A 25,551-nucleotide genomic window follows, 5' to 3' on the forward strand; every position below is an offset into this window, starting at 1 on the left:
GGCAATGAGACCAAGGGGCTGGGACAGTGGTTGAGGGATGCTGACAACAGGGCTGATGGCACCTAGTGTTTGGTAGTGGCAGCAGCATCCTCTTCAGACCTGTTTACGGTGTGATTTGAGGCATTCTTCCTGGCTGTGGACCCCACACAAGATTCACTAGCCCTCCCAGTGACTCTAGGAGCTACCTTCAAATGCTTGCATAAATTTCCTTTTAAGTCAGCCTGAGTCTGTTTCTGCTGCTTTACAAAGAAGACCCTTACTGAATCACCACTAAGTGCTGGGGGAGAGAACACAGAGGACAGAGGGCTCACATATTTGTTTCTCGACACATTAAAAGGGGGTCTTTGGGCCAGGCATGGTGGCTCACACCTGTAATCCTAACACTATGGGAGGCCAAGTCAGGGGGATCGCTTGAGGCCAGGACTAGCCTAGACAACATAGAATCTACAAAAAAATAAAATATTAGCCAGGGGTGGTGGTGCATGCCTGTAGTCCCAGCTACTCAGGAAGCTGAGGCTGCAATGAGCTGCAATCTTGCCACTGCACTCCAGCCTGGGTGATAGAGACCCTGTCAAAAAATGGGGGAAAGCAGGTGTCTTTGGATGATTCAAAACTGGAGTACAAAAAGTTAATAACAGACAATTTATTTATTCGCTGCACTAGAATGTGTTGTTTACTAACTTTTCTCATCTCTACACAAAGCCACTTCTCCTTCTGCTGTTTCTTTGTTCCCAGCAGTTACTGGCCCAGAGTGGCACCCACAGCAGGTACCCTGGACAGTGGCTGAACTGTTCTGAAAAATCCAAGTATGAATTATCTGCCAAACAATACTCCTTCTTCCTGGGAATATGTGATAGGTGTAAATCAAAATCTCACCCAAAAACATCTAACACCTATGAGGACTGTAAAATCCATGAAAAAAAAAAAAAATGATACGCACATTTCTAAATGTGCTCCAGGCCAAAATCTCAACGTTAAATGGTGAAGCCATCCTTGCACAATTTCAAGAAGTTCCTGATTATGGTTCCTTCATAAGAGGTTCCTCTCTTCAGCTCTTCCCTTCTGAAAAAAGAAAGCCAACTTTCCTTTCAAATACACACCCCAACCCGCCCCGGCATACACAGAAATGGGGACTGTGAGCAGAAGCAACATCGCTCGCCATCTGCAAACCAATCTCGTTCTATTTTGTGTCGGTAAGGTTCTTTTTCTTCTCCTCCTTCATTTTATTTAAATCAATTGCTATTTTTCACCTAATGCATTTATATTTTAAGCTCCTTCAGATTAATTTTTAAATGTATAACATTATGGAAACTGCCTAAGAGGATAAGTTTCCTTTTTCCCCTGAGAAATAGATAATAAAAAAATAGCTGAGAAAAAGTTTCATATTAACCTTGAAAAGTCTCTTTGCTATTATGCTAATTGGAGACAATCTGACCAAACAAAGGGTTGAAAATATTCTTAAAATCGTAGGTATAAGTCATCAACAATTTAATTATCATACAAACTTGATCTGCACATAGAAAGCAATAAACAATTATTTGCTGAATATTTTCGCGCAATTTCTATAAAAGTACTTTTCATTTAAGAAAAAAAAAAACTGCCATGACTCCTTCTATAGAGAATAGCCATCCCATAATATATCTATTTTTAAAATTCTGCCTACCCCTGTTTTTTATCTACTAAAGAGAAAGTATTTCCAATGCATCTAATAATCTCAGATTTGCCCATACAATTTGGATTATAAGGCAGGGAAGGGGGAAAAGTTCTTAAAATTAATTTTTTCTCATCTGTGAAGAAATACATCAAAATGTTAATGGGAGTTATTTCAGGCAAAAGGACTATGGGTGACTTTTCGCTTCTACTTTTAATAATCTGTTTTTTGCTGATAAGTATATATTACTTTCATAGACTATTTTAATTAGCATTATTTCAAAGAAGAATTCTTGTCTTTTAGAGATATATTCTGAAATATATGCAGATAAAATGGCTGGGATTTGCTCTAAAATAATATGGGAGTGAGGGAGTAGGTGGGAGGAGAAAAGAAACGAGATTGGGTCAAAGCCATGTGATGGCAGGGTGTTGACTGTACTACTTTGCTACTCTAATGTGTTAGAAATTTGAAATCTAATATAATAAACAAAGCTTTGGGCTGGGTGTGTGGTTCACGCCTGTAATCCCAGCACTTTGGGGGCCAAGGTGAGATGATCGCTTGAGCCCAGGAGTTCAACACCAGCATGAACAACATAATGAGACTCCCATTTCTACACAATAAAAAAAATAGCTGAGTGTGATGGCATGCACCTACAGTCCCACTTACTTGGGAGGCTGAGGCAGGAGGATCACTTGAGCCCAGGACTTTGAGGCTACAGGGAGCTGTGATTGTGCCACTGCACTCCAGCCTGGGCAGCAGAGCAAGACATTTACTTACTTCTTACTTACTAGATAGAGATACAGCCTTGTTTAAATGTCAAGAATTAGTTCTCTACTTACTTTCAATATGGCTTTTTTGTTTGTTTGTTTGTTTGTTCTTTTGAGATGGAGTCTCGCTCTGTCACCCAGGCTAGAGTGCAGTGGCGAGATCTCGGCTCATGGCAAGCTCCGCCTCCCGGGTTCACGCCATTCTCCTGCCTCAGCCTCCCGAGTAGCTGGGACTACAGGCGCCTGCCACCACACCCGGCTAACTTTTTGTATTCGGCTAGTTTTTTGTATTTTTAGTAGAGCCAGGGTTTCACCGTGTTAGCCAGGATGGTCTCGATCTCCTGACCTCGTGATCCGCCCACCTCGGCCTCCCAAAGTGCTGGGATTACAGGCATGAGCCCAGCCTCAATATGGTTTTTTAAAATGATAAGCATAATGATAAGAATAATCTTTCTATTCCCTCCACGGAGGAAATAAATCCTCAACCTTTTCATTGGATACTGTGTTTAAAAAACAATTCCTAGAATATGAGGATTCTTAAAAGAAACCGTTCCCAGAAGCAGGCTGTGGTGTGACATATCCAAACTTCTAACTTCTCTTTTTTGTTAATAGGTTGCCTAACTGGTTGGGGGAGGGAACACAAGTCCCTGCTCACATAGGAAATCATTACAATTGGTTTTCTCCCACACATAGACTAATTGGGAAGAAGGTGGAAATAAGTAGAGATATGAAATTCCAAAGTTACAAATACCTGTTTTTATCTTATACTACTAGCTTTTAAAGAAAAGTGTTAAAAGTCAGCTACCCCCGCTACCCCAACCTTTTTTTTTTTTTTTTTTTTTTTTGAGACAAGAGTCTCACTCTGTCACCCAGGCTGGAGTGCAGTGGCACAATCTCAGCTCACTGCAACCTCTGCCTCCCGCGTTCAAGCGATTCTCCTGCTTCAGCCTCCCAAGTAGCTGGGATTACAGGTGTCCACCACCACACCTGGCTAATTTTTTGTATTTGTAGTAAAGACAGGGTTTTACCATGTTGGCCAGGTTAGTCTTGAACTCCCAACCTCAGGTGATCTGCCTGCCTCGGCATCCCAAAGTGCTGGGATTACAGGCGTGAGCCACCACGCCCAGCCTCTATTTCTTTTATAGAGACAGGGTCTCACAATGCTGCCCAGGCTGGAGTGCACGTCCAGCCTCTATTCCTTTTATAGAGACAGGGACTCACAATGTTGCCCAGGCTGGAGTGCAGTGGTGCCATCACAGCTCACTGCAGCCTGGAATTCCTGGGCTCAATCAGCCTCCAGTCTCAGCCTCCTGAATAGCTGTGACTAATGGCCACACCACCATGCCCGGCTCTTTGGCTTCCCTTTTAAAAACACTAGCCGATTTGGAAGGCTGAGGTGAGTGGATTGCTTGAGCCCAGGAGTTTAAGACCAGGCTGGCCAACATCGCAAAACCCTGTCTCTACTAAAAATAAAAAAATCAGCCAGGCGTGGTGGTGCGCACCTGTAGTCTCAGCTATTCCAGAGGCTGCAGTGAGAGGATTGCTTGAGCCCAGAAGACAAAGGCTACAGTAAGCCGAGATCACACCACTGCATTCCAGTTTGGGCGACACAGTGGGACCCTATCTCAAAAATAAAAATGTGTAAATAATGGAATCGTCCACTTTTTAAAAATAATTTTACAAATAAAAATAAAAACATTATCTGAAAAATGACTTGAGACTGAGACAGTGCTTAACCTTGCTAAGTTTTGGCAGACCCAATTCCATTTTAAATTTCCACCCAGTATATACTATAAAATGTTTCACTGTACTTGTAAGGTGCTTGAGTCTGGGCAGGAGACAAGTCGTATTTCTCAGACTTGAGAGGGAATCCAATCCCCTTGGCTGGAGATGGAGCTGAGCTGGGCCTCCCGCAGACACGAAGCTCTGAGAAGCTTGCAGGCCTCCTCCAGGTGACTGCACCCTCTTGTCTGTTTTGCATTTATCAGGTCACCACAGAGCTCCCAGCTCATCTCACATTGCACAAATACTAAAATATAACATGGTGAGAAGAGAGCCAGGCGCAGTGGCTCACATCTGTAATCCCAGCACTTTGGAAGGCCGAGGCAAGCGGGTCACTTGAGTTTAGGGGTACGAGACCAGCCTGGGCAACAAGGCGAGACCCCATCTCTACAAAAAATACAAAAATTAGTTGGGCACAGTGCTGCAGGCCTGTAGTCCCAGCTACTTTTGAGAAGCTAAGGCAGGATGATGGCTTGAACTTGGGAGGTCAGGGTTACAGTGAGCCGTGATTGCACCATTGCACTCCAGCCTGGGAGACAGAGACTCTGTCCAAAAACAATAACAAAAACGAAAACAAAAACCAAAAAACATGGTGAGAAGAGACTCGCATCACAAACGCCATGGCTCTAACTTTAATTCCTCTGCTGTTATGAATGGGGATCCATAAGAGAAATGCTAAGAGAAAAAAGCCCCTGTCTGAAAATTAAGCATCAGACCACTTGGATGACTTTTCAATTTCATTTATAGTAGCAAAGGACAAACTCACACAAATAGGACCATTTGGGAATATATGACCAGGCAGAAGTCAGACCAAAAACTTGATAAATTCCAATTTGTCTCAACCAATACTATTTTACCTATGGCCTCCCCTGCCGCGAGAAGGGTTTAGGGCGGGTCTTTCCATTTGTGCACTCGAGTGGCTTTCCAGCTTCACATGCCTGGGATATAAATGCCAAGGTGGGGGACTCAATCCTCATAACTTGGAAGAGCACCGCATGGTGGACAGTGCACTGGAGTGGGTGACTAATCCCAGCTCTGTGAACACCTCGTGGCTAGACGTCCACAATCATCTCTCCAACAGCCATCTGACACTGTGGGAACAGCAGCAGTGGCGGCTGCAGCAGCAATCGCTCCCTTGTATTTAATACTTACTATAGCTTAGGCAGGTAAACACTTCCTAGGCATCATCTTGAACGTCACACTAACTGCATGAGGTCAACAATACTATCCCCATTTTCTAATGAGGAAACTGAGATACTGAGATTATAATGCTGGGAACAGGCAGAGCTAGGATCTGAACTCAAGTCTGTGCTCTTTATCACAATATTGTTAATTAAATAAGATAAATGCTACAAGGGGCTACAAAGCAGCACACACGCCAGGAAGAAACCAAATCTGCTTAGCTATGGCCTGGCGAGTTCATTTGGTCCCTGCTCAGTAATCAAAGACATGGTAGGCTAAGCCAGGGCTGCATTTACACAGGGGTACATCTTGCCTTTTATCATGTTTCCCAAAGGGACACCAGGCTCACAAAGGAACAATTGTGAATGGCCATGAATTCCTGGCGATCTCAACTCCCACAAAGCACAAACATTGCTGCTGCTCATAGGCTCCATCAGCGGCAGCAGCGTTCGTCTCGGGACACAGGTTACCACACTGAACACAGCACTCTGGGGAGGCCAGGGTGCGGACAAGAAAGCAGGCAGGAGATTAAGTGACTGGATCGAAGGAAAGCTTGTAAGGAGCAAGAGTCACAGATGGACCCCAAACTTCTGACTCCAATACGGTGCCGCCTCTGTGCAGGACTCTGTTCCCCTGAAGCCTCTCTAGGGCTGGCCTCCAGTGAACAGACATCATGTGACCCAGCAGGTCAAGGTCAGAAAACAGAAGGAGCTGGGACAAGTGAGGACCACTGGTGTTTATTTTTAGTCTTATTTATATTGGGATTAAGGTAAGAAAAATAACAGAATGGCTGGGTTTCCTACCTCAAAAATATAAGTAAAATAAAAGCACAGACAAAGTGAGGTGACAGGGCCATTAACCCACTCATCTGCTTCCTCCCGCAGGTGCTGTGGGCGCCTGTACTGTCTCTGTCACACAACCGTGGTACCTAGAAGTGGACTACACTCACGAGGCTGTCACCATAAAGTGTAACTTCTCCGCAACCGGATGCCCTTCTGAGCAACCAACACGACTGTGGTTTCGCTATGGCGCTCACCAGCCTGAGAACCTGTGCTTGGACGGGTGCAAAAGTGAGGCAGACAAGTTCACAGTGAGGGAGGCCCTCAAAGAAAACCAAGTTTCCCTCACTGTAAACAGAGTGACTTCAAATGACAGTGCAATTTACATCTGTGGAATAGCATTCCCCAGTGTGCCAGAAGCGAGAGCTAAACAGACAGGAGGAGGGACCACACTGGTGGTAAGAGGTCAGTCAGTGAGGCTTTATTTCAGTGCATCACTGCATCTTGTTCAGGCCTGTAAAATCTACCTCACTCACATGTAGAAATCAGGAGATAAATTTGCTAAGTTAATACCCTAGCCAGTGAAGGGTGTGATCTGAACACAAGTCACCATGAGGTTTGGACTACAGAACTACTCCAACTGGCTGGGCATGGTGGCTTACACCTGTAATCCCAGCACTTTGGGAGGCTGAGGTGGACGAATCACTTGAGGTCAGGAGTTCAAGACCAGCCTGGCCAACATGGTGAAACCCCATCTCTACTCAGAATACAAAAATTAGCTGAGCATGGTGGCATGCACCTGTAGTCCCAGCTACTTGGGAGGTTGAGGCAGGAGAATCGCTTGTAACCCAGGAGGTGAAGGTTGCAGTGAGGCGAGATCGCACTACTACACTCCACCCTGGGCAACAGAGCAAGACTCCGTCTCAGAAAAACAAAACAAAAGAACTACTCCAATCCATCTCGAACATCCACTAACACAAAGTCAGTGATTTGCTGGGTGCTCTATTCTCCCTCCATAATGGCATTTAACCAACTATGTTCATCCCTTTTGTATATTACAGTGATTTAGTGTAAAGTACCATGTCCAAAGGGAACCTTGTGGTGAGTAACTATCAGCTTTCTCGGGAACTAGTCTGGTAATGCACCACCTAGAACAAAGCACTAGAGAAGTGTAAAAGATCAATAAATTGGACCCAGAGAAACTATGCAACATGGAGAATAAGCACAGATTTGGAGAGAAGCTACTCAGGGATCCGTGACCCTTCCCATTCTGCCTGGACATCAGTGAACGGAAAGTGATGACTCTCACTTCCTGAGATTTGATAAAACCCATGACAATTCCTCACCCGAGCGAGGACATCAAACATAGCTAAATCCTATCAGTAATTTCACCAAGTCATTCCCGTGAGTAGACTGAGATTAAGAAATTTCCGAGAAAAAAAAAAGGGAATTTCAGAGAAAAAGCTTTACATGATTCTGAAGGAAAAAAGACAACAGCAGCAACTCCTCGCCTTGTTGGGGTCTCTTCCCTTAGGAAGGACCCTGGTATGATGAGCACAGAGATTGTTAAAACATGAACTCAAAATCAACCAGCCCTTCGATTTCAAAATAGGAGTCTGAGGAAGGGAGACCATCCAGTATTATAACCCGTGCTTTTAAACTACTAGGGTTCTAATGGGCTTTTGATATTCAAATGTCATTTAACCTTAGTTTATTCTCATCTGTCAGCTAAATTATAAATAAGTTAAGGCACTTAAAGCATTTTTAATAGTGCCTGGCATATAGCAAATAACAAATGTTAGCTACTGATATGAAAACACACACAGCTTTAGAGATTTGTATGTCTCACTGCATTAGCCTTCTAAAAACATGTTAGTCAAAAGGAAAAATGGCTTGTAAAAAGATGAAGGTCTCAAAACTGCAAGGCTTATATAAAGTGAAGTGAAAGTGAAAGGCAGAATTGAAAGTGTTAAGGCAGACATGGCAACTTCCTGTCTCTTCTACAGAACTCCTATTTTCGCACTGAAGCTTTTTTATTTAAGTTGTATAGATGTGGTTAATTTGTTAGTTTCACAAATAAAAATGTATGCTGCATAAACTGCATTCACAGAATAAGCATCTATGGGATTTTTCTTTTTTTCTTTTTTTTTTTTTTTAAGACAAGAGTCTTGCTCTGTCGCCCGGGTTGGAGTGCAGTGGTGTGATCTCAGCTCACTGCAACCAACCTCCACCTTCTGGGTTCAAGCAATTCTCCTGCCTCAACCTCCTGAGTAGCTGGGATTACAGGCATGCGCCACCACACCCGGCCAATTTTTGTATTTTTCGTAGAGATGGGGTTTCACCATGTTGGCCAGGCTGGTCTCAAACTCCTGACCTCAAGTGATCTGCCTGCCTCGGCCTCCCAAAGTGCTGGGATTACAGGCATGAGCCATCACACCCAGTCTCATCTATGGGATATTTAGTTGGAAAATACAGGCTATTCAGACAGTAAGTAAAAATCTAATTGTATTTGTAATCCAAATAGTCAGGTAATTGAAGACATGGCATGTTACTTAATCCCTACCCAGAGCACAAGACAATTTCTGCAAGGAGAAAGAAATTCCGAATGTGAAAATGGATTCAATAACTCTATTTCCAGAATTTTATCATAAAGAAAGAAGAGCACATTCGGCAAAAGTGCCTGTCTTTCAAGCACGCAGTGAGCACTGCACTCCTCAATGTAGGGCCTTCCCAGGTTCTTTCACAGATGGACTCTTCAGCTATGTGTACTAGTTCCAAGGCTATAAATATCACCCTTAACAAATACATATGAAAATATCTTAACCACATAGGCAGACTCTTGATGATGCTGCTAAACCATTTCTACCAAAAGAGATTTTAGATGCCCTTGAACAAATTGTCTGGAAATGTTTATCTAACTTCAAATAATCCTTTATCTAAAAAGTGATGCTTAGCAATATGACAAATGGTTGGTTGAATTTTTTTAATGTTTAAAAACTAGTAACATTTTTGGTTTAACACATTTAAAGAACTGATGAACTAGCTTTAACTATCACATACTTGGGTACTTTTTGAGGTCTAGTTTTTATATGAATAGGCAAGCAGAGTAAGTTCACGTTTCACCTCTAACATGCAGTGTCAAGGATACTTTACACATGTATTTGAAAGAATAAACTTTAATAGTGAATGTGCTTCTTTCTGTTTTTGTCATTAAGAAATTAAGCTGCTCAGCAAGGAACTGCGGAGCTTCCTGACAGCTCTTGTATCACTGCTCTCTGTCTATGTGACCGGTGTATGCGTGGCCTTCATACTCCTCTCCAAAGTAAGTCAAATCTTCTTGCATGGAATGTCCCTATATCCTTGAATATTATCAGAAGAAAAATAATTTCTATCTCTCCACAAGTTATGGGCCTCAGCAAGAGCTCCCTATTAATATTTTCCTGTGCATCTGCAGGGAACACCACCTGCAGAAGAGGTCTTTCGAAGAAGGCATCATACATTCTCATCACTAAAATTATTAGCCGGGGGACATAATTTGCTGTGTTTTCTCTTTAAAGCCCAGTAGCATGGGATTAAGAAGAGAGCCATCCACTATGCTATCTTTCTGCTGTAGGGGTGAGGTGTGGGCAGGTGGAGGGCGAGATATTACTGTTATCTACGAAAGCCTTAAGAACAGTCTTTAAGAACAAAAATGGGTTGATGAAGAGACTAAAAGCCGCCTTAAAATCCTCAAAAAGGGCTAAAGTTATTGAAAAAGAATACCTTTTGGCTATGCGTATATTAAAAGAAGGGAGATGTATACCATTGTGTTAGGATTACTATAAATCCTACAATCAACATCAGTTTGTTCAATTAGTTTTTAATGGAGTAAAAGCATCTCAAAAATGATGTAAAAATTAACTCTCATTGTATATCACTTAAATATTAAGTTAGTTTAATCTTATTAGGGCATGAGATATCTGCCACCATTGTTATGAGTACATAAAATGTTTCATAGACTTTCCTTCTCTTCTTGGCAGTCAAAATCCAACCCTCTAAGAAACAAAGAAATAAAAGAAGACTCACAAAAGGTACAGACCAACACTTGCAAAATATTTTTTAAATTGTGGCTGGTTGCAACTATTTCAAAACTGAAATATTTTTTAGCTTTTAAATATTTAAATGTTAAGTTTAAACAGAATATCAAGGTAACTTTCAACTACAGACACTGTTTCCTATTGCTGAGAAACTCAATGATAAAATAATCTCAAGGGGTAAACTGTGATTTAAATTGGACAGTTCTCAACCATAAATTCTATTTAAAGTTCTCAAATACAAAAGAGTTAACTGTAGGCACAGATGTGTTGGGGGAAGGGGGTAGTTTTTGGGACCGGTGGCAATAGAGCAAGAAAAGTTCTGATGATGTGTCGTTATCATTGCTTATATTCCCGAAAGAGAATTTTTTTTTCCCATTTGTCTTTATAGAAGAAGAGTGCTCGGCGTATTTTTCAGGAAATTGCTCAAGAACTATACCATAAGAGACATGTGGAAACAAATCAATCTGTGAGTGTAAAATGTCAAAAAAAAATGTAAATACAGATATAAAGCATGTTTGAAAAAACTAAGCTGCCAAGGAGCTGTCAAGAACCATGTTTTCCTTCAGAAGAGTCTGAAAGAGAACTTTCACAAGAAATGTATTTTTATACAGAACCTGTTTTAATAAATACATAACAAAAGACATCTGATACAATATTAAATAGCCCCAGGCTGGCATCTTAGTGACATGGAAACTTTCAGAAACACATTAGACACGAGCAATGTTTTCAATACAGACAATGATGCTTTAAAAGGATGGATTAAAAGCTACTCTGTACAGTATCCTGCACGCAGTGGTAGGCGTTCAGTAGATACTGCAAACGTTTGTGGGTCAAATTATGAAAAAAGTTACTTGTTACTTATAAGGCAAAAATAAATTCACATTAGAAAAGATACAGCTAATGATATTAAAAAACAAGTATTTCTCCAGGGTCTGGAGTTGAACTGAAAAGAAGAATACATGTATATCTATAATACATCCTGAAAGTATTCCTTTAAAGTCTTATATAAACAGGTTCCTCAAACAAAATGTTATCTTAATGCCAATAGAACAGATACTTTATTTCCATGATGCATGATGAGATAGCTCAAATAAGCTAAAATGTATACAAAATAAGGTTAACTTATTTTTATTTATTTTTTAAAATTTATGGAATGCTTCACAAATTTGCATGTCATCTTTTCTTCTCTGTATCATTCCAATTTTAGTGTAAATGCTGCCAAAGTGAGCACAAAATAAGCTGAACTGATAAACTAGTAAAGATATTTTCCTCTTAAACAGCAGCCAAGAGGGCAAATGCATCAAGAGACTGAAATAAGGCGATCTTTTTAAGTCCAGCTTTTACTTTGTTTTCTTTTTAAAAAAATATGGAACACTTCACGAACTTGTGTGTCATCCTTGCCCAGGGGCCATGCTAATCTTCTCTATATTGTTCCAATTTTAGTGTATGTGCTACCAAAGCAAGCGCTAAAAATCTGACTTTCACAAAGGATTTTTGCCAAGGAAAGAATATTGTCTAAGTAGTTGTTTCATCCTACAGTGTATATATGAATACATAAAGATAGGTGGTCTAATTAATAAGATGCCATGCTGAGTAATTATAAGTCATTTTTCTTTCTGAGGCTGGGACATGTTTTCAACAACAAGGCCAAGGTATGTGGCCTGAAAGCAATCTTAGAAGTGAGAATTGTAAAGCTCCCAGCCACGATTTTGACAATAGCATCCAAACAACAACAAAAAAAAGTATTTTTCAGTTCCCACATCCTACTCTAAATACGGATGGGGAAAACGGTAACCTGGCCTTTAAGATTACCATACGGGCACTTAGGACCCAGAATCCAAGATGGCCCAGTGGTTTGCATGTTTCTTGGCAGTTGGCTTCATTGGTTACATAACCTTAAACATGGCTTTCTATTTATTTATTATTGCAGGAGAAAGATAACAACACTTACGAAAACAGAAGAGTACTTTCCAACTATGAAAGACCATAGAAACGTTTTAATTTTCAATGAAGTCACTGAAAATCCAACTCCAGGAGCTATGGCAGTGTTAACGAACATATATCATCAGGTCTTAAAAAAAAAAAATAAAGGTAAACAGAAGAGATAACTGGCTACAAAGAAGGATGCCAGAATGTAAGGAAACTACAGCTAATAGTCATTACCAAAATACTAAAACCCAACAAAATGCAACTGAAAAATACCTTCCAAATTTGCCAAGAAAAAAAACTCTATTTTAAACATGTATCCTGAGTTTGTTTCATTCAACATGAGATGTGTGATGACTGCCAAACCATGTGCCTCAGTCTTGAGTGGAAGAATCACCTTTATGGTTTGTGGAAATCATGGCACAATTAAAATAAGTTGGGAGGGACAACGTGACAAAATCTGAGTTAGAGACATTCATTTTGAAAAGCACCTTAGTAAAGTTATTTCCTCTGATGTTGTAATGGGGCAATGGGGTAACGCACATTTGCCTGCCAGGGTATGCAAAGTAACTTACATCATGCTATCAGCAAAATGAGAATAGAATAGTGGCTAAAGTAAGACCATAAAAGCCAAAATACAGAAAATCCAAAGCTGAAGGTTAAACAGAGGAAACTTCAGAACAAATAAGCCACAACGGACTCTAGATGTCAGTGTTGTGCCAAATAACAGCACCAGGGAAGATGTGGGCAACACATCTACTTTACAAGCACGTTTGTAATACTTATTTTTTTTTTCTCTTTTCTTTTCTTTTCTTTTTTGAGACAGAGTCTCGTTCTGTCGCCCAGGCTGGAGTGCAGTGGTGCAATCTCGGCTCACTACAACCTCCACCTCCCGGGTTCATGCCATTCTTCTGCCTCAGTTTCCCAAGTAGCTGGGATTACAGGTGCGCACCACCACGCCTGGCTGATTTTTTTTTTTTTTTTTTTTTTTTGTATTTTTAGTAGAGATGGGGTTTCGCCATGTTGGCCAGGCTGGTCTCAAACTCATGACCTCGGATGATCTGCCTGCAATGGCCTCCCAAAGTGCTGGGATTACAGGCGTGAGCCACCGCACTCAGTCTATAATACTTATTTTTAACCAATTTAGAAGGGAAATATCAGATAGGAGGCATGGTACGAGGATATTTATGGAATTCATTACCACTTCACTAAGAAAACATGATATAAATTGTCCTTTGAAAGCCACTTTGGTATAAAAAAATCTAAAGTGCCCATAAGTATGCATTCATTATTAGACACAAATTACAACCTTACAACCCACTATGTTTATTTCATTAAAGTGTCTCTTTCAGGCCGGGTGCAGTGGCTCACGCCTGTAATCCCAGCACTTTGGGAGGCCGAGGTGGGTGAATCATGAGATCAGGAGTTCGAGACCAGCCTGAACAACATGATGAAACCCGTCTCTACTAAAAATACAAGAAAAATTAGCGGGGTTTGGTGGCACACACTTGTAATCCCAGCTACTCAGGAGGCTGAGGCAGGAGATCGCTTGAACCCAGGATGCGGAGGTTGCAGTGAGCTGAGATCACGCCACTGCACCCCAGCCTGGTGACAGAGCAAGACTCTGTCTCAAAATAAATAAATAAATAAATAAATAAATAAATAAAATAAAGTGTTTCTTTTAAACTGGTATTGCCTAAGGTGTGTTCTTTATAAAACTTAGAATTGTTAAATATTTTAAGATTCCTTTGAAAGTGCTTTTGCATTGATGGTTTAAATCAGTGATATCAAACTTTCCTGATCATATGTGCCCAGAAAAATGGGCAGGGAAAAGGAGGCAGCATGGAACCTCATTTTTTTGTGTGTATCTGTGTATACACGTGAGTGCACATGTGTATATGTGTGGGGCCACATGTGTTTTGTATACAGTATATGCATGAATATGTATGTTTGTACCTTATACACAAAAACAAATTAAACAATGGCATAAGCAGCAATATAAATAAAAAATGCTAACATTTTCCTGCCATATTCCAAAATAAACTGTCTTGTGTACTCTGCAGTGTGTACTTCCCCACTCTGAGACCACTAGCTCAGGTAAAGTAATAAGCTTCTAAGCCAGACTGCAAAAAAGGGCAAGCACTAATACCATCGAAATGAACAGAAGTGTTGAATTCAATCATTTGCTTTTCGTTTCTGGGAGTCATTACATTTTGGTACTGAAATCCAGGACTGAAAATACACTGTTCATTGTCTAACCAGGAGACAAAATCCCTAAGATAAGCTAGTATTTGACTCACAATATGCCTTTCCCATGTAAGCAAGGATCGTGTTTCAAAGATTGATTTTGAAGCTGAAATATGGAATATACTTTTGCAAAGAGTTCCATTCCTCTAGGTCATATATAAGAATATCTGGTGTATACACAGTATTCATTCATTTATTCATCTATCTCACCAACAGTATTCATTTTCAAACTTCAAAATAAGTTTTATTTGGGAAGAGTTTCTTATTTTGTTAAAGCTACAAGCAAGTTTCTTTCCCAATTACACTTCTAGAGATCTAGCAGTTTCAGAGATTTCAGTGTTCAGAGGTATATTTCAAAATTAACAGCAAAACCAAACCCACACCAAAAGGAAATAGCTTTGAGATTAGTTTGGAATGTACAGTCATTGATTTCAGGTGCCAACAATATTTACTGAGTGCTACACTATACAATCAAAGGCCTCTTTTGCAAACTATCCTTGGGTCATACTGAACTTGCTCCACCCCCACACAAACCTTACTCACACCTTCATGCTTTTGCACATGCTGTTCCCCTCAGCCTGGTAAAATGCTTCAGACTACAAACACAGCTCACCTCAACATGAAACCTTCCCTAACTCATCCACAGGCTAACAGATCTATTTGTCTCTAATTCTTCAGTACTTAGTTTGACATATTTCTTACCACAATTTCCTGCCATTATCTGTTTCTCTCTATATTGTGTACTATTCTGTGTTTTAAGAGCAAAAGCGTGATTCTCATTTACCTTTGTATTTCCACTTGGTACACAGTAGGCCCTCAAATGCCTTTCCATAAATGCAATTGAACAATGTTTCTATAGAAAAATGTTCCTTCAGCATTTAAATTCAGATATGTAGCATACTTCAGTCCCTCACAATGAAGCTTCACCCCTTTCCATAAAGACCATTCAACAAACCCCAACAGTATTAACTGTCCTGCTGTCTGAGCATCCGGAAAAGAATTAAGCTGTAACTTTTTTTTTTCTTGTTGAGATGGAGTTTTGCTCTTGACGCTCAGGCTGGAGTACAATGGCGTGATCTTGGCTCACTGCAACCTCTGCCTCCAGGGTTCAAGTGATTCTCCTGCCTCAGCCTCCTGAGTAGCTGGGATTACAGGCACCTGCCACCACGCCTGGCTAATTTTTGTATTTTTAGTAGAGATGGGGTTTCACTACGTTAGCCAGGCTGGTCTCAAACTCCTGACCTCAGGTGATCTGCCCACCTTGGCCTCCCAAAATGCTAGGATTACAGGCATAAGCCACCGCACCCAGCCTAAGCTGTAACTTTCTGTTTAGATTTGGGTTTCCTATGACAACTAAAAAAGAACTGATACTGAAACAACTTGTTTTACTTCAAGCTGCAAAAACAAATTACCATAGACTGAGTGGCTTATTGAGAGGTAACAATGTGCTAGCAGCCCTCGCTCGCTCTCGGCGCCTCCTCGGCCTCGGTGTCCGCTCTGACTGCACTCGAGGAGCACTTCAGCCCGCCGCTGTGCTGTGGGGACCCCTCTCTGGGGCTGGCCGAGGCTGGAGCCGGCTCTTTCTGCTCGCAGGGAGGTGTGGAGGGGAGGCGCGGGCGGGAGCCAGAGCTGGGCGCAGCACTCACGGGCAGGCGCAGGTTCCAGGTGGGTGTGGGCTCTGCGGGCCCAGCACTTGGCACCACCGGCTGGCGCCTGCTGGGCTTAATTGGGGGACAAGCTCCCTCTGGGCTGCCGGAGTGCCCAGGCTAGGTGCCGCAAAGTCCCACAGCCAGTGCCATTGAGAGGTGAAGCTGGCTGGACTTCTGGGCCAGGTGGGGACCTGGAGAACTTTTCTGTCTAGCTAAAGGTTGTAAATGTACCAATCAGCACTCTGTGTCTACCTAAAGGTTTGTAAATGCACCAATCAGCGCTCTGTGTCTAGCTAATGGTTTGTAAACACACAAATCAGCGCTCTGTCAAAACGGACCAATCAGCGCTCTGTAAAATGGACCAATCAGCTCTCTGTAAAATGGACCAATCAGCAGGATGTTGGTGGGGCCAGATAAGGGAATAAAAGCAGGCCACCCGAGCCAGCAGCGGCAACCCACTCGGGTCCCCTTCCATGCTGTGTAAGCTTTGTTCTTTCACTCTTTGCAATAAATCTTGCTGCTGCTCACTCTTTGGGTCCGTGCTGCCTTTAAGAGCTGTAACACTCACTGCAAAGGTCTGCAGCTTCACTCCTGAGGCCAGCGAGACCACGAACCCACCAGAAGGAACAAACAACTCCAGATGTGCTGCCTTTATGAACTGTAACACCACAAAGGTCTGCAGCTTCACTCCTGAAGTCAGTGAGACCAAGAACCCACCAATTCCAGACACATTTTGGCAACCCAGATGGGACTATCGCCTATCGTCAAGCGGTGAGACTATCGCCTATTGCCAAGCGATGAGTACCATCGGACCCTTTTCACTTGCTATTCTGTCCTATTTTTCCTTAGAGTTCAGGGGCTAAATACCAGGCACCTGTCGGCCAGTTAAAAGTGACTAGCGCGGCCGCCGGGCTAAAGACATGGGTGTCAGGTTTTCTGGGAAAGGGCTAACAACCCCCAACTCTTCGGAGTTGGGAGCGCTGGTTGGCCTGGAACCAGCTTCCGCTTTTCCAGTACTTCTGGGCTGAGCCGAGGGTAGACAGAGAGGAAAGCCATTCAGCTCTGGGGTCCCAACAACAAGTTGGTTGACCCTGCGGCCATGAGCAGAACTCTCAAAGTCATGTCGCCCAAGCAAGACTCACTCATCTATTCTATCTACCCTGACCCTTGCCTCCTGGGTCCTAACGCCTGTCAGACAAACTTCCTCTCACCTCTCAGAGTCTCCGAGGCTAGTCCCCCTTCTAAAAATCACTCCCTGTCTCTGGTGCTTTTCAGTTTCTCCTATGAGAATGATTTCTAGTATAAACTCCAGGAGTCTATTCCCTTCTTTAGGCACCTGGGCTCACCAATCAGAAAGACATAATTTTTGCCCAAAGCCCTGTTGTAGGGGGAACTCTGGAATTTTAGGATCCCCCCTTAGACAAGCAGGCCTAACAAATGCTATTCCTGAAGCTAGGATATGGGGAGCCTCAGAAATTGTATTCTTCCTATTCATATAAGTGAGGACAAAAGGTGTCACTCTTCCAACCCTGAAGATCCCTTCCCTCCCTCAGAGTATGGCCCTCCACTTCATTTTTGGGGCACAACATCTTTATAGGACACGGGTAAGGTCCCAATACTAACAGGAGAATGCATAGGACTCTAACAGGTTTTCGAGAATGCGTCGGTAAAGGCCACTAAATCCAATTTTTCTCGGTCTTCTTTGTGGTCTAGGAGGACAGGCAAGGGTGCAGGTTTTCGAGAATGCGTCAGTAAGGGCCACTATATCTGGCCTTCCTCGTTCCCCCTTGTGGTCTGGGAGGAAAACTAGTGTTTCTGCTGCTGCTTTGGTGAGCACAACTATTCCAATCAGCAGGGTCCAGGGACTGCTGCAGGTTCTTGGGCAGGGGGAGAAACAAAACAAATCAAAACCACAGGCGGTTTTGTCTTTCAGATGGGAAACAGGCATCAACAGGCTCACCCTTGAAATGCATCCTAAGCCATTGGGACCAATTTGACCCGCAAACCCTGAAAAAGAAGCAGCTCATTTTTTTCTGCACTACGGCCTAGCCCCAGTATTCTCTCTTTGATGGGGAAAAATGGCCACCTGAGGGAAGTATAAATTACAATACTATCCTGCAGCTTGACCTTTTCTGTAAGAGGGAAGGCAAATGGAGTGAAATACCTTATGTCCAAGCTTTCTTTTCATTGAAGGAGAATACACAACTATACAAAGCTTGCAATTTACATCCCACAGGAGGACCTCTCAGCTTACCCCCATATCCTAGCCTCCCTATAGCTCCCCTTCCTATTAATGATAATCCTCCTCCAATCTCCCCTGCCCAGAAGGAAATAAGCAAAGAAATCTCCAAAGGACCACAAACCCCCCCAGGCTATCAGTTATGTTCCCTTCAAGCTGTAAGGGGAGGGGAATTTGGCCCAACCTGGGTACATGTCCCCTTCTCCCTCTCTGATTTAAAGCAGATCAAGGCAGACCTGGGGAAGTTTTCAGATGATCCTGATATGTACACAGATGTCCTACAGGGTCTAGGGCAAACCTTCAACCTTGCTTGGAGAGATGTCATGCTACTGTTAGATCAAACCCTGGCCTTTAATGAAAAGAATAAGGCTTTAGCTGCAGTCCGAGGGTCTGGAGATACCTGGTATCTTAGTCAAGTAAATGATAGAATGACAGCCGAAGAAAAGGATAAATTCTCTACTGGTCAGCCAGCCGTCCCCACTACGGATCCCCACTGGGACCTTGATGCAGATCATGGGGACTGGAGTCATAAACATCTGTTGACCTGTGTTCTAGAAGGACTAAGGAGAATTAGGAAAAAGCCCATGAATTATTCAATGATGTCCACCGTAACTCAGGGAAAAGAAGAAAATCCTTCTGCCTTCCTTGAGCAGCTACGGGAGGCCTTAAGAAAATATACTCCCCTGTCACCCGAATCACTCAAGGGTCAACTGATCCTAAAAGGTAAGTTTATTACCCAATCGGCTGCAGATATCAAGAGAAAGCTCCAAAAGCAAGCCCTGGGCCCTGAACAAAATCTGGAGGCATTATTAAACCTGGCAACCTCGGTATTCTATAATAGGGACAGGCCCAAAAGGAAAAGCGAGATCAGAGAAAGGCCACAGCCTTAGTCATGGCCTTCAGACAAACAAACCTTGGTGGTTCAGAGAGGACACAAAATGGGGCAGGCCAATCACCCAGTAGGGCTTGTTATCAATGTGGTTTACAAGGACACTTTAAGAAAAACTGTCCAATGAAAAACAAGCTGCCCCCTCGTCCATGTCTGCTATGCCGAGGCAATCACTGGAAGGTACACTGCCCCAGATGACAAGGGTTCTCTGGGTCAGAAGCCCCCAACCGGATGATCCAACAACAGGATTGAGGGTGCCCGGGGCAAGCGCCAGCTCATGTCATCATCCTCACTGAGCCCCAGGTATGCTTAACCATTGAGTGCCAGGAAATTGACTTCCTCATGGCCTTCTCAGTGTTAATCTCCTGTCCAGATGACTGTCCTCAAGGTCCGTTACCATCCGAAGAATCCTGGGACAGCCTGTAACCAGGTATTTCTCCCACCTCCTCAGTTGTAATTGGGAGACTTTGCTCTTTTCACATGCCTTTCTTGTTAAGCCTGAAAGTCCCACATCCTTATTAGGGAGGGATATATTAGCCAAATCTGGAGCTATTATCTACATTAATATGGGGAACAAGTTACCCATTTGTTGTCCCCTACTTGAGGAGGGAATCAACCCTGAAGTCTGGACGTTGGAAGGGCAATTTGGAAGGGCAAAAAAATGCCCGCCCAGTCCAAATCAGGCTAAAAGACCCCACCACTTTTCCTTATCAAAGGCACTATCCCTTAAGGCCTAAAGCTCATAAAGAATTACAGGATATTGTTAAACATTTAAAAGCTCAAGGCTTACTATGGAAATGCAGCAGTCCCTGCAACACCCCAATTCTAGGAGTACAAAAACCAAACGGTCAGTGGAGACTAGTGCAAGATCTTAGACTCATCAATGAGGCAGTAATTCCTCTATATCCAGTTGTACCCAACCCCTATACCCTGCTCTCTTAAATAACAGAGGAAGCAGAATGGTGCACTGTTCTGGACCTCAAGGATGCCTTCTTCTGTATTCCCCTGCACTCTGACTCCCAGTTTCTCTTTGCCTTTGAGGATCCCACAGACCACACATCCCAACTTACGTGGACGGTCCTGCCCCAAGGGTTTAGGGATAGCCCTCACCTGTTTGGTCAGGCACTGGCCCAAGATCTAGGCCACTTCTCAAGTCCAGGCACTCTGATCCTTCAGTATGTGGATGATTTACTTTTGGCTACCAGTTCAGAAGCCTCGTGCCAGCAGGCTACTCTAGATCTCTTAAACGTTCTAGCTAATCAAGGGTAGAAGGTGTCTAGGTCAAAGGCCCAGCTTTGCCTACAGCAGGTCAAATATCTAGGCCTAATCTTAGCCAGAGGGACCAGGGCCCTCAGCAAGGAACGAATACAGCCTATACTGGCTTATCCTTGCCCTAAGACATTAAAACAGTTGCGGTGGTTCCTTAGAATCACAGGCTTTTGCCGACTATGGATCCCCGGATACAGTGAGATAGCCAGACCCCTCTATACTCTAATCAAGGAGACCCAGAGAGCAAATACTCATCTAGTAGAATGGGAACCAGAGGCAGAAACAGTCTTCATAACCGTAAAGCAGGCCCTACTACAAGCTCTGAATTTAAGCCTTCCCACAGAACAAAACTTCTCTTTATACATGACAGAGAGAGCAGGGATAGCTCTTGGAGTCCTTACTCAGACTTGTGGGACAACCCCACAACCAGTGGCATACCTAAGTAAGGAAACTGATGTAGTAGCAAAAGCCTGGCCTCACTGTTTACGGGTAGTTGCGGCGGTGGCCATCTTAATGTCAGAGGCTATCAAAATAATATAAGAAAAGGATCTCACTGTCTGGACTACTCATGATATAAGTGGCATACTAGGTGCCAAAGGAAGTTTATGGCTATCAGACAACTGCCTGCTTAGATACCAGGCGCTACTCCTTGAGGGACCAGTGCTTCAAATATGTATGTGCGTGGCCCTCAACCCTGCCACTTTTCTCCCAGAGGATGGGGAACCAATCGAGCATGACTGCCAACAAATTATAGTCCAGACTTATGCCGCCCGAGATGATCTCTTAGAAGTCCCCCTAGCTAATCCTGACCTTAACCTATATACCGATGGAAGTTCATTTGTGGAGAATGGGATGCAAAAGGCAGATTATGCCATAGTTCGTGATGTAACCATACTTGAAAGTAAGCCTCTTCCCCCAGGGACCAGTGCCCAGTTAGCATAACTAGTGGCACTTACCCGAGCCTTAGAAGTGGAAAAGGAAAAAGAATAAATGTGTATACAGATAGCAAGTATGCTTATGTAATCCTACATGCCCATGCTGCAATATGGAAAGAAAGGGAGTTCCTAACCTCTGGGGGACCCCGCATTAAATACCACAAGGCAATTATGGACTTATTGCATGCAGTGCAAAAACCCAAGGAGGTGGCAGTCTTACACTGCCAAAGCCATCAAAAGGGGAAGGAAAGGGGAGAACAGCAGGATAAGCGGCTGGCAGAGGCAGGGAAAGACCAGCAGAAAGGGAAGAGAGGAAGAGACAGAGGGAGTCAGAGAGAAAGAAAGAAAGAGACAAAGTCAAAGAGACAGAGAAGGGAAGAGACAGAGACAAAGAGGGAGTCAGAGAGAGAGACAAAGAGAAAGAGAGATGGAAGTAGTAAAGAAAAAAGTGTACCCTATTCCTTTAAAAGCCAGGGTAAAGTTAAAACCTATAATTGATAATTGAAGGTCTTCTCTGTAACCCTGTAACACTCCAATACTACCTTGTTGTCAGTGTAAACAAGGGCATAGCCCGAAAGCACTGAGGCCACTGACAACCCATAGCCTTCCTAGCAAAAATCCTTAACCCAGCAGGTTTCCTAACAGGGGATCTAAATCTTAATTAATCACCATACAAAGGTCCGACCAGACATAGGAGGAACTCCCTTCAGGACAGGACGATAGATGGTTCCTCTCAGGCGATTAAGGAAAAAAGACACAATGAGTATTCAGTAAATGATAAGGAAACTCTTGTAGAAACAGAGTTAGGAAAATTGCCTAATAATTGGTCTGCTCAAACTTGCAAGCTGTTTGCACTCAGCTAAACCTTAAAGTACTTACAGAATCAGGAAGGAGCCATCTATACCAATTCTAAGTTAATATAGACTAAACGAGATCTTATTAATAGCAAAGAATAATTGAAATCCCAAACTTACAAGGTTTTCAACAAAAGTAAAGTCTGCTAAAAGTTAACAGCGTAAACATATATTATCCTAACTTCTAATCTTGTGGAAATCAGACCCTATCAGTACTCTTCAAAGCTCAAGTCTGTCAGCGCAGAGCCATACAACTAATACGCCTAGTTATAGGGTTAGGAATGGCTGCTACAGGAACCAGAATAGCCAGTTTATCTACTTCATTATCCTACTATTACACACTATCAAAGGATTTCTCAGATAGTTTGCAAGAAATAACAAAATCTATCCATACTCTATAATCCCAAATAGACTCTCTGGCAACAGTGACTCTCCAAAACCGCTGAGGCCTAGACCTCCTCACTGCTGAGAAGGGAGGACTCTGTACCTTCTTAGGGGAACAGTGTTGTTTTTACACTAACCAGTCAGGGACAGTACGAGATGCTGCCCAGCGTTTACAGGAAAAGGCTTCTGAAATCAGACACCACCTTTCAAACTCTAATACCAACCTCTGGAGTTGGGCAACATGGCTTCTCCCCTTTCTAGGTCCTGTGGCAGCCATCTTGCTGTTACTCACCTTTGGGACCTGTAATTTTAACCTTCTTTTCAAATTTGTTTCCTCTAGAATGGAGGCCATCAAGCTATAGATGGTCTTACAAATGGAACCCCAAATGAGCTCAACTAACAACTTCTACCAAGGACCCCTGGACCAACCCGCTGGCCCTTCCACTGGCCTAAAGAGTTCCCCTCTGGAGGACACTACAACTGCAGGGCCTCTTCTTCGCCCCTATCCAGCAGGAAGTAGCTAGAGCAGTCATCGGCCAAATTCCCAACAGCGGTTGGGGGTATCCTGTTTAGACGGGGGATTGAGAGGTGACAACGTGCTAGCAGCTCTCACTCGCTCTCGGCGCCTCCTCGGCCACGGCATCGGCTCTGACCGTGCTCAAGGAGCCCTTCAGCCCATGGCTGTGCTGTCTATAGAGGCCTCCTCTCTGGGGCTGGCCGAGGCTGAAGCCGGCTCCCTCTGCTTGTGGGGAGGTGTGGAGGGAGAGGCGCAGGCGGGAGCCAGCGCGGGTTCCGGGTGGGCGCAGGCTCAGCATGCCCCGCACTTGGCGCCACCAGCCAGCTCCTGCTGGGCTTGATCAGGGGACGAGCTCCCACTGGGCTGTCGGAGTGCCCAGGCTAGGTGCCGCAAAGTCCCGCAGCCAGTGCCATTGAGAGGTGAAGCCGGCTGGGCTTCTGGGTCGGGTGGGGACCTGGAGAACTTTTCGGTCTAGCTAAAGGTTTGTAAATGTACCAATCAGCACTCTATGTCTACCTAAAAGTTTGTAAATGCACCAATCAGCGCTCTGTGTCTAGCTAATGGTTTGTAAATGCACCAATCAGCGTTCTGGGTCTAGCTAATCGGGTAGGGGACTTGCAGAACTTTTGTGTCTAGTTAAGGGATTGTAAATGCACCAATCAGCACTCTGTGTCTAACTAAAGGTTTGTAAATGCACCAATCAGCTCTCTGTAAAACAGACCAATCAGCTCTCTGTAAAATGGACCAATCAGCAGGCTGTGGGTGGGGCCAAATAAGGGAATAAAAGCAGGCCACCCAAGCCAGCAGCAGCAACCTGCTGGGTCCCCTTCCATGCTGAAGCTTTGTTCTTTCGCTCTTTGCAATAACTCTTACTGCTGCTCACGCTTTGGATCCATGCCACCTTTAAGAGCTGTAACATTCACCACGAAGGTCTGCAGCTTCACTCCTGAGGCCAGCAAGACCATGAACCCACCAGAAGGAACAAACAACTCCAGACACGCCGCCTTTATGAACTGTAACACTCACCGCAAAGGTCTGCAGCTTCATTCCTGAAGTCAGCGAGACCAAGAACCCACCAATTCCAGACACAGAACAATAGAAATTTACTTCTCTCAGTTCTGGAGGCTGGAAGTCTGAGATAAAGGTGCCAGCATCGTTGAGTTCTGGTGAGGACCCTCTTTCTAGGTACACGCTGCTGACCTCTTGTTGTATCCTTGCATGGCAGAAGGCAGAGAGAAGCAAGGTCTCTCAGAACTCTTAAAAGGGCATTCATTCCATTCAGGAGGGCTCTACTCTCATGATCTCATCTAATCCTAATCACCTCCCAAAGACCCCTTCCTAATACCATCATGATGGGGGGTGGGGGCCTCAAAATATATACCTGGGAGGAACACAAACAAACACGCAGTCTATAACACAACTTTAAGAGGGAAATGTAATCACAGCACTTTGGGAGACTGAGGTGGGGGCATCACTTGAGGTCAGGAGTTCAAGATCAGCCTGGCCAACATAGTGAAACCCTGTCTCTACTAAAAATACAAAAATGAGACGGGCATGGTGGCACACATCTATAACCCCAGCTACTCAGCAGGCTGAGTCAGGAAAATCACTTGAACCCAGGAGGCAGAGGTTGCAGCGAGTGAGCCAAGATTGTGCCACCACATTCCAGCCTCGGTGACAGAGTGAGACTCCATCTCCAAAAAAAAAAAAAGAACCATCTCAAGCCAAACAACAGCAACTTCAAGTAAAAAAAAAAAAAATTAGCATCATATTTAAAGTAGAAATATTTTCATTAAAGTTAGAAAAAAGGCCAGGTGCAGTGGCTCACACCTATAATCCCAACACGTTGGGAGGCCAAGGCAGGCCAATCACTTGATTCCAGGAGTTCAAGACCAGCCTGGGCAATGCCACCAGACCCCCTCTCTGCCAAAAAAATACAAAAGTTAGATGGGTGTGGTGGCATGCACCTGTAGTCCCAGTTACTCAGGAGGCTGAGGTGGGAGAATAGCTTGAGCCCAGGAGGTCAAGGCTGCAGTGAGCTGTGATAGCACCACTGCACCCCAGTCTGGGCAACAGAGCAAGTCCCTTTCAGAAAAGAAAGAAAAAGAAAAAAAGAAAAGAAAAAAAAGAAAAAGAAAAAAGTAGGGGAGGGTGTTTTGTTTTTAAACATTACAAAGCAAATTGCTATCTAGAGACCTCCTCTAGTAAAGTTATACATCTAGTGGTGTGCTGGTAAATGTGTAACTACCAGCTTGGAGAAGAAAATGGCTATTTGCAGTGTTTGCCAATTTCTACAGTGTAAATACTCCCATCATGGTCAATTTCAATAATGGCCATGTTTAACAACCAGTTCACTTAAATTCCTACCAAAACAACAATCAGCTCTCATGAACCAGTCCACGCCA

The 25,551-nt window shown here is 43.5% G+C and overlaps 2 protein-coding genes, 1 non-coding gene and 1 pseudogene across 7 annotated transcripts in view; 1 reads left to right on the forward strand and 3 right to left on the reverse strand.

The window, feature by feature from the left end:
- The window catches only part of METTL9 (methyltransferase 9, His-X-His N1(pi)-histidine), a 58,093-nt gene that overhangs the window by 3,726 nt on the left and 28,816 nt on the right, over positions 1-25,551 (reverse strand). The gene's annotated exons all lie outside the window — the stretch shown is intronic.
- IGSF6 (immunoglobulin superfamily member 6) lies at positions 823-14,206 on the forward strand. 2 transcript variants are annotated; one of them, XM_054455619.2, is made up of 6 exons: positions 823-1,193; positions 6,267-6,626; positions 9,377-9,483; positions 10,181-10,231; positions 10,626-10,703; positions 12,168-14,206. In XM_054455619.2, the coding sequence occupies exons 1-6, from the start codon at positions 1,127-1,129 to the stop codon at positions 12,225-12,227; spliced, it is 723 nt and encodes a 240-aa protein (XP_054311594.1). In that variant the 5' UTR covers positions 823-1,126; the 3' UTR covers positions 12,228-14,206. The 2 variants fall into 2 exon arrangements, with proteins under 2 accessions (XP_054311594.1, XP_054311595.1); XM_054455620.2 differs by having other exon boundaries at positions 6,315-6,626; positions 12,168-12,990.
- LOC129016374 (U6 spliceosomal RNA) lies at positions 11,380-11,468 on the reverse strand (annotated as a pseudogene).
- LOC129016445 (U6 spliceosomal RNA) lies at positions 11,598-11,704 on the reverse strand. Its single transcript, XR_008494834.1, has one exon. It is a non-coding gene; the product is annotated as a U6 spliceosomal RNA (small nuclear RNA).

Source organism: Pongo pygmaeus, chromosome 18 (genome assembly GCF_028885625.2).
Source record: "Pongo pygmaeus isolate AG05252 chromosome 18, NHGRI_mPonPyg2-v2.0_pri, whole genome shotgun sequence".
NCBI lineage: Eukaryota > Metazoa > Chordata > Mammalia > Primates > Hominidae > Pongo > Pongo pygmaeus.

Excerpts from the sequence above, each read along its gene's own strand:
- IGSF6 (XM_054455619.2), top strand. The coding sequence starts at position 1,127 with ATGGGGACTGTGAGCAGAAGCAACATCGCTCGCCATCTGCAAACCAAT. Across the intron at positions 9,484-10,180 it reads CCTTCATACTCCTCTCCAAA|TCAAAATCCAACCCTCTAAG; the intron begins GTAAGTCAAATC and ends TCTTCTTGGCAG. Across the intron at positions 10,704-12,167 it reads ATGTGGAAACAAATCAATCT|GAGAAAGATAACAACACTTA; the intron begins GTGAGTGTAAAA and ends TTATTATTGCAG.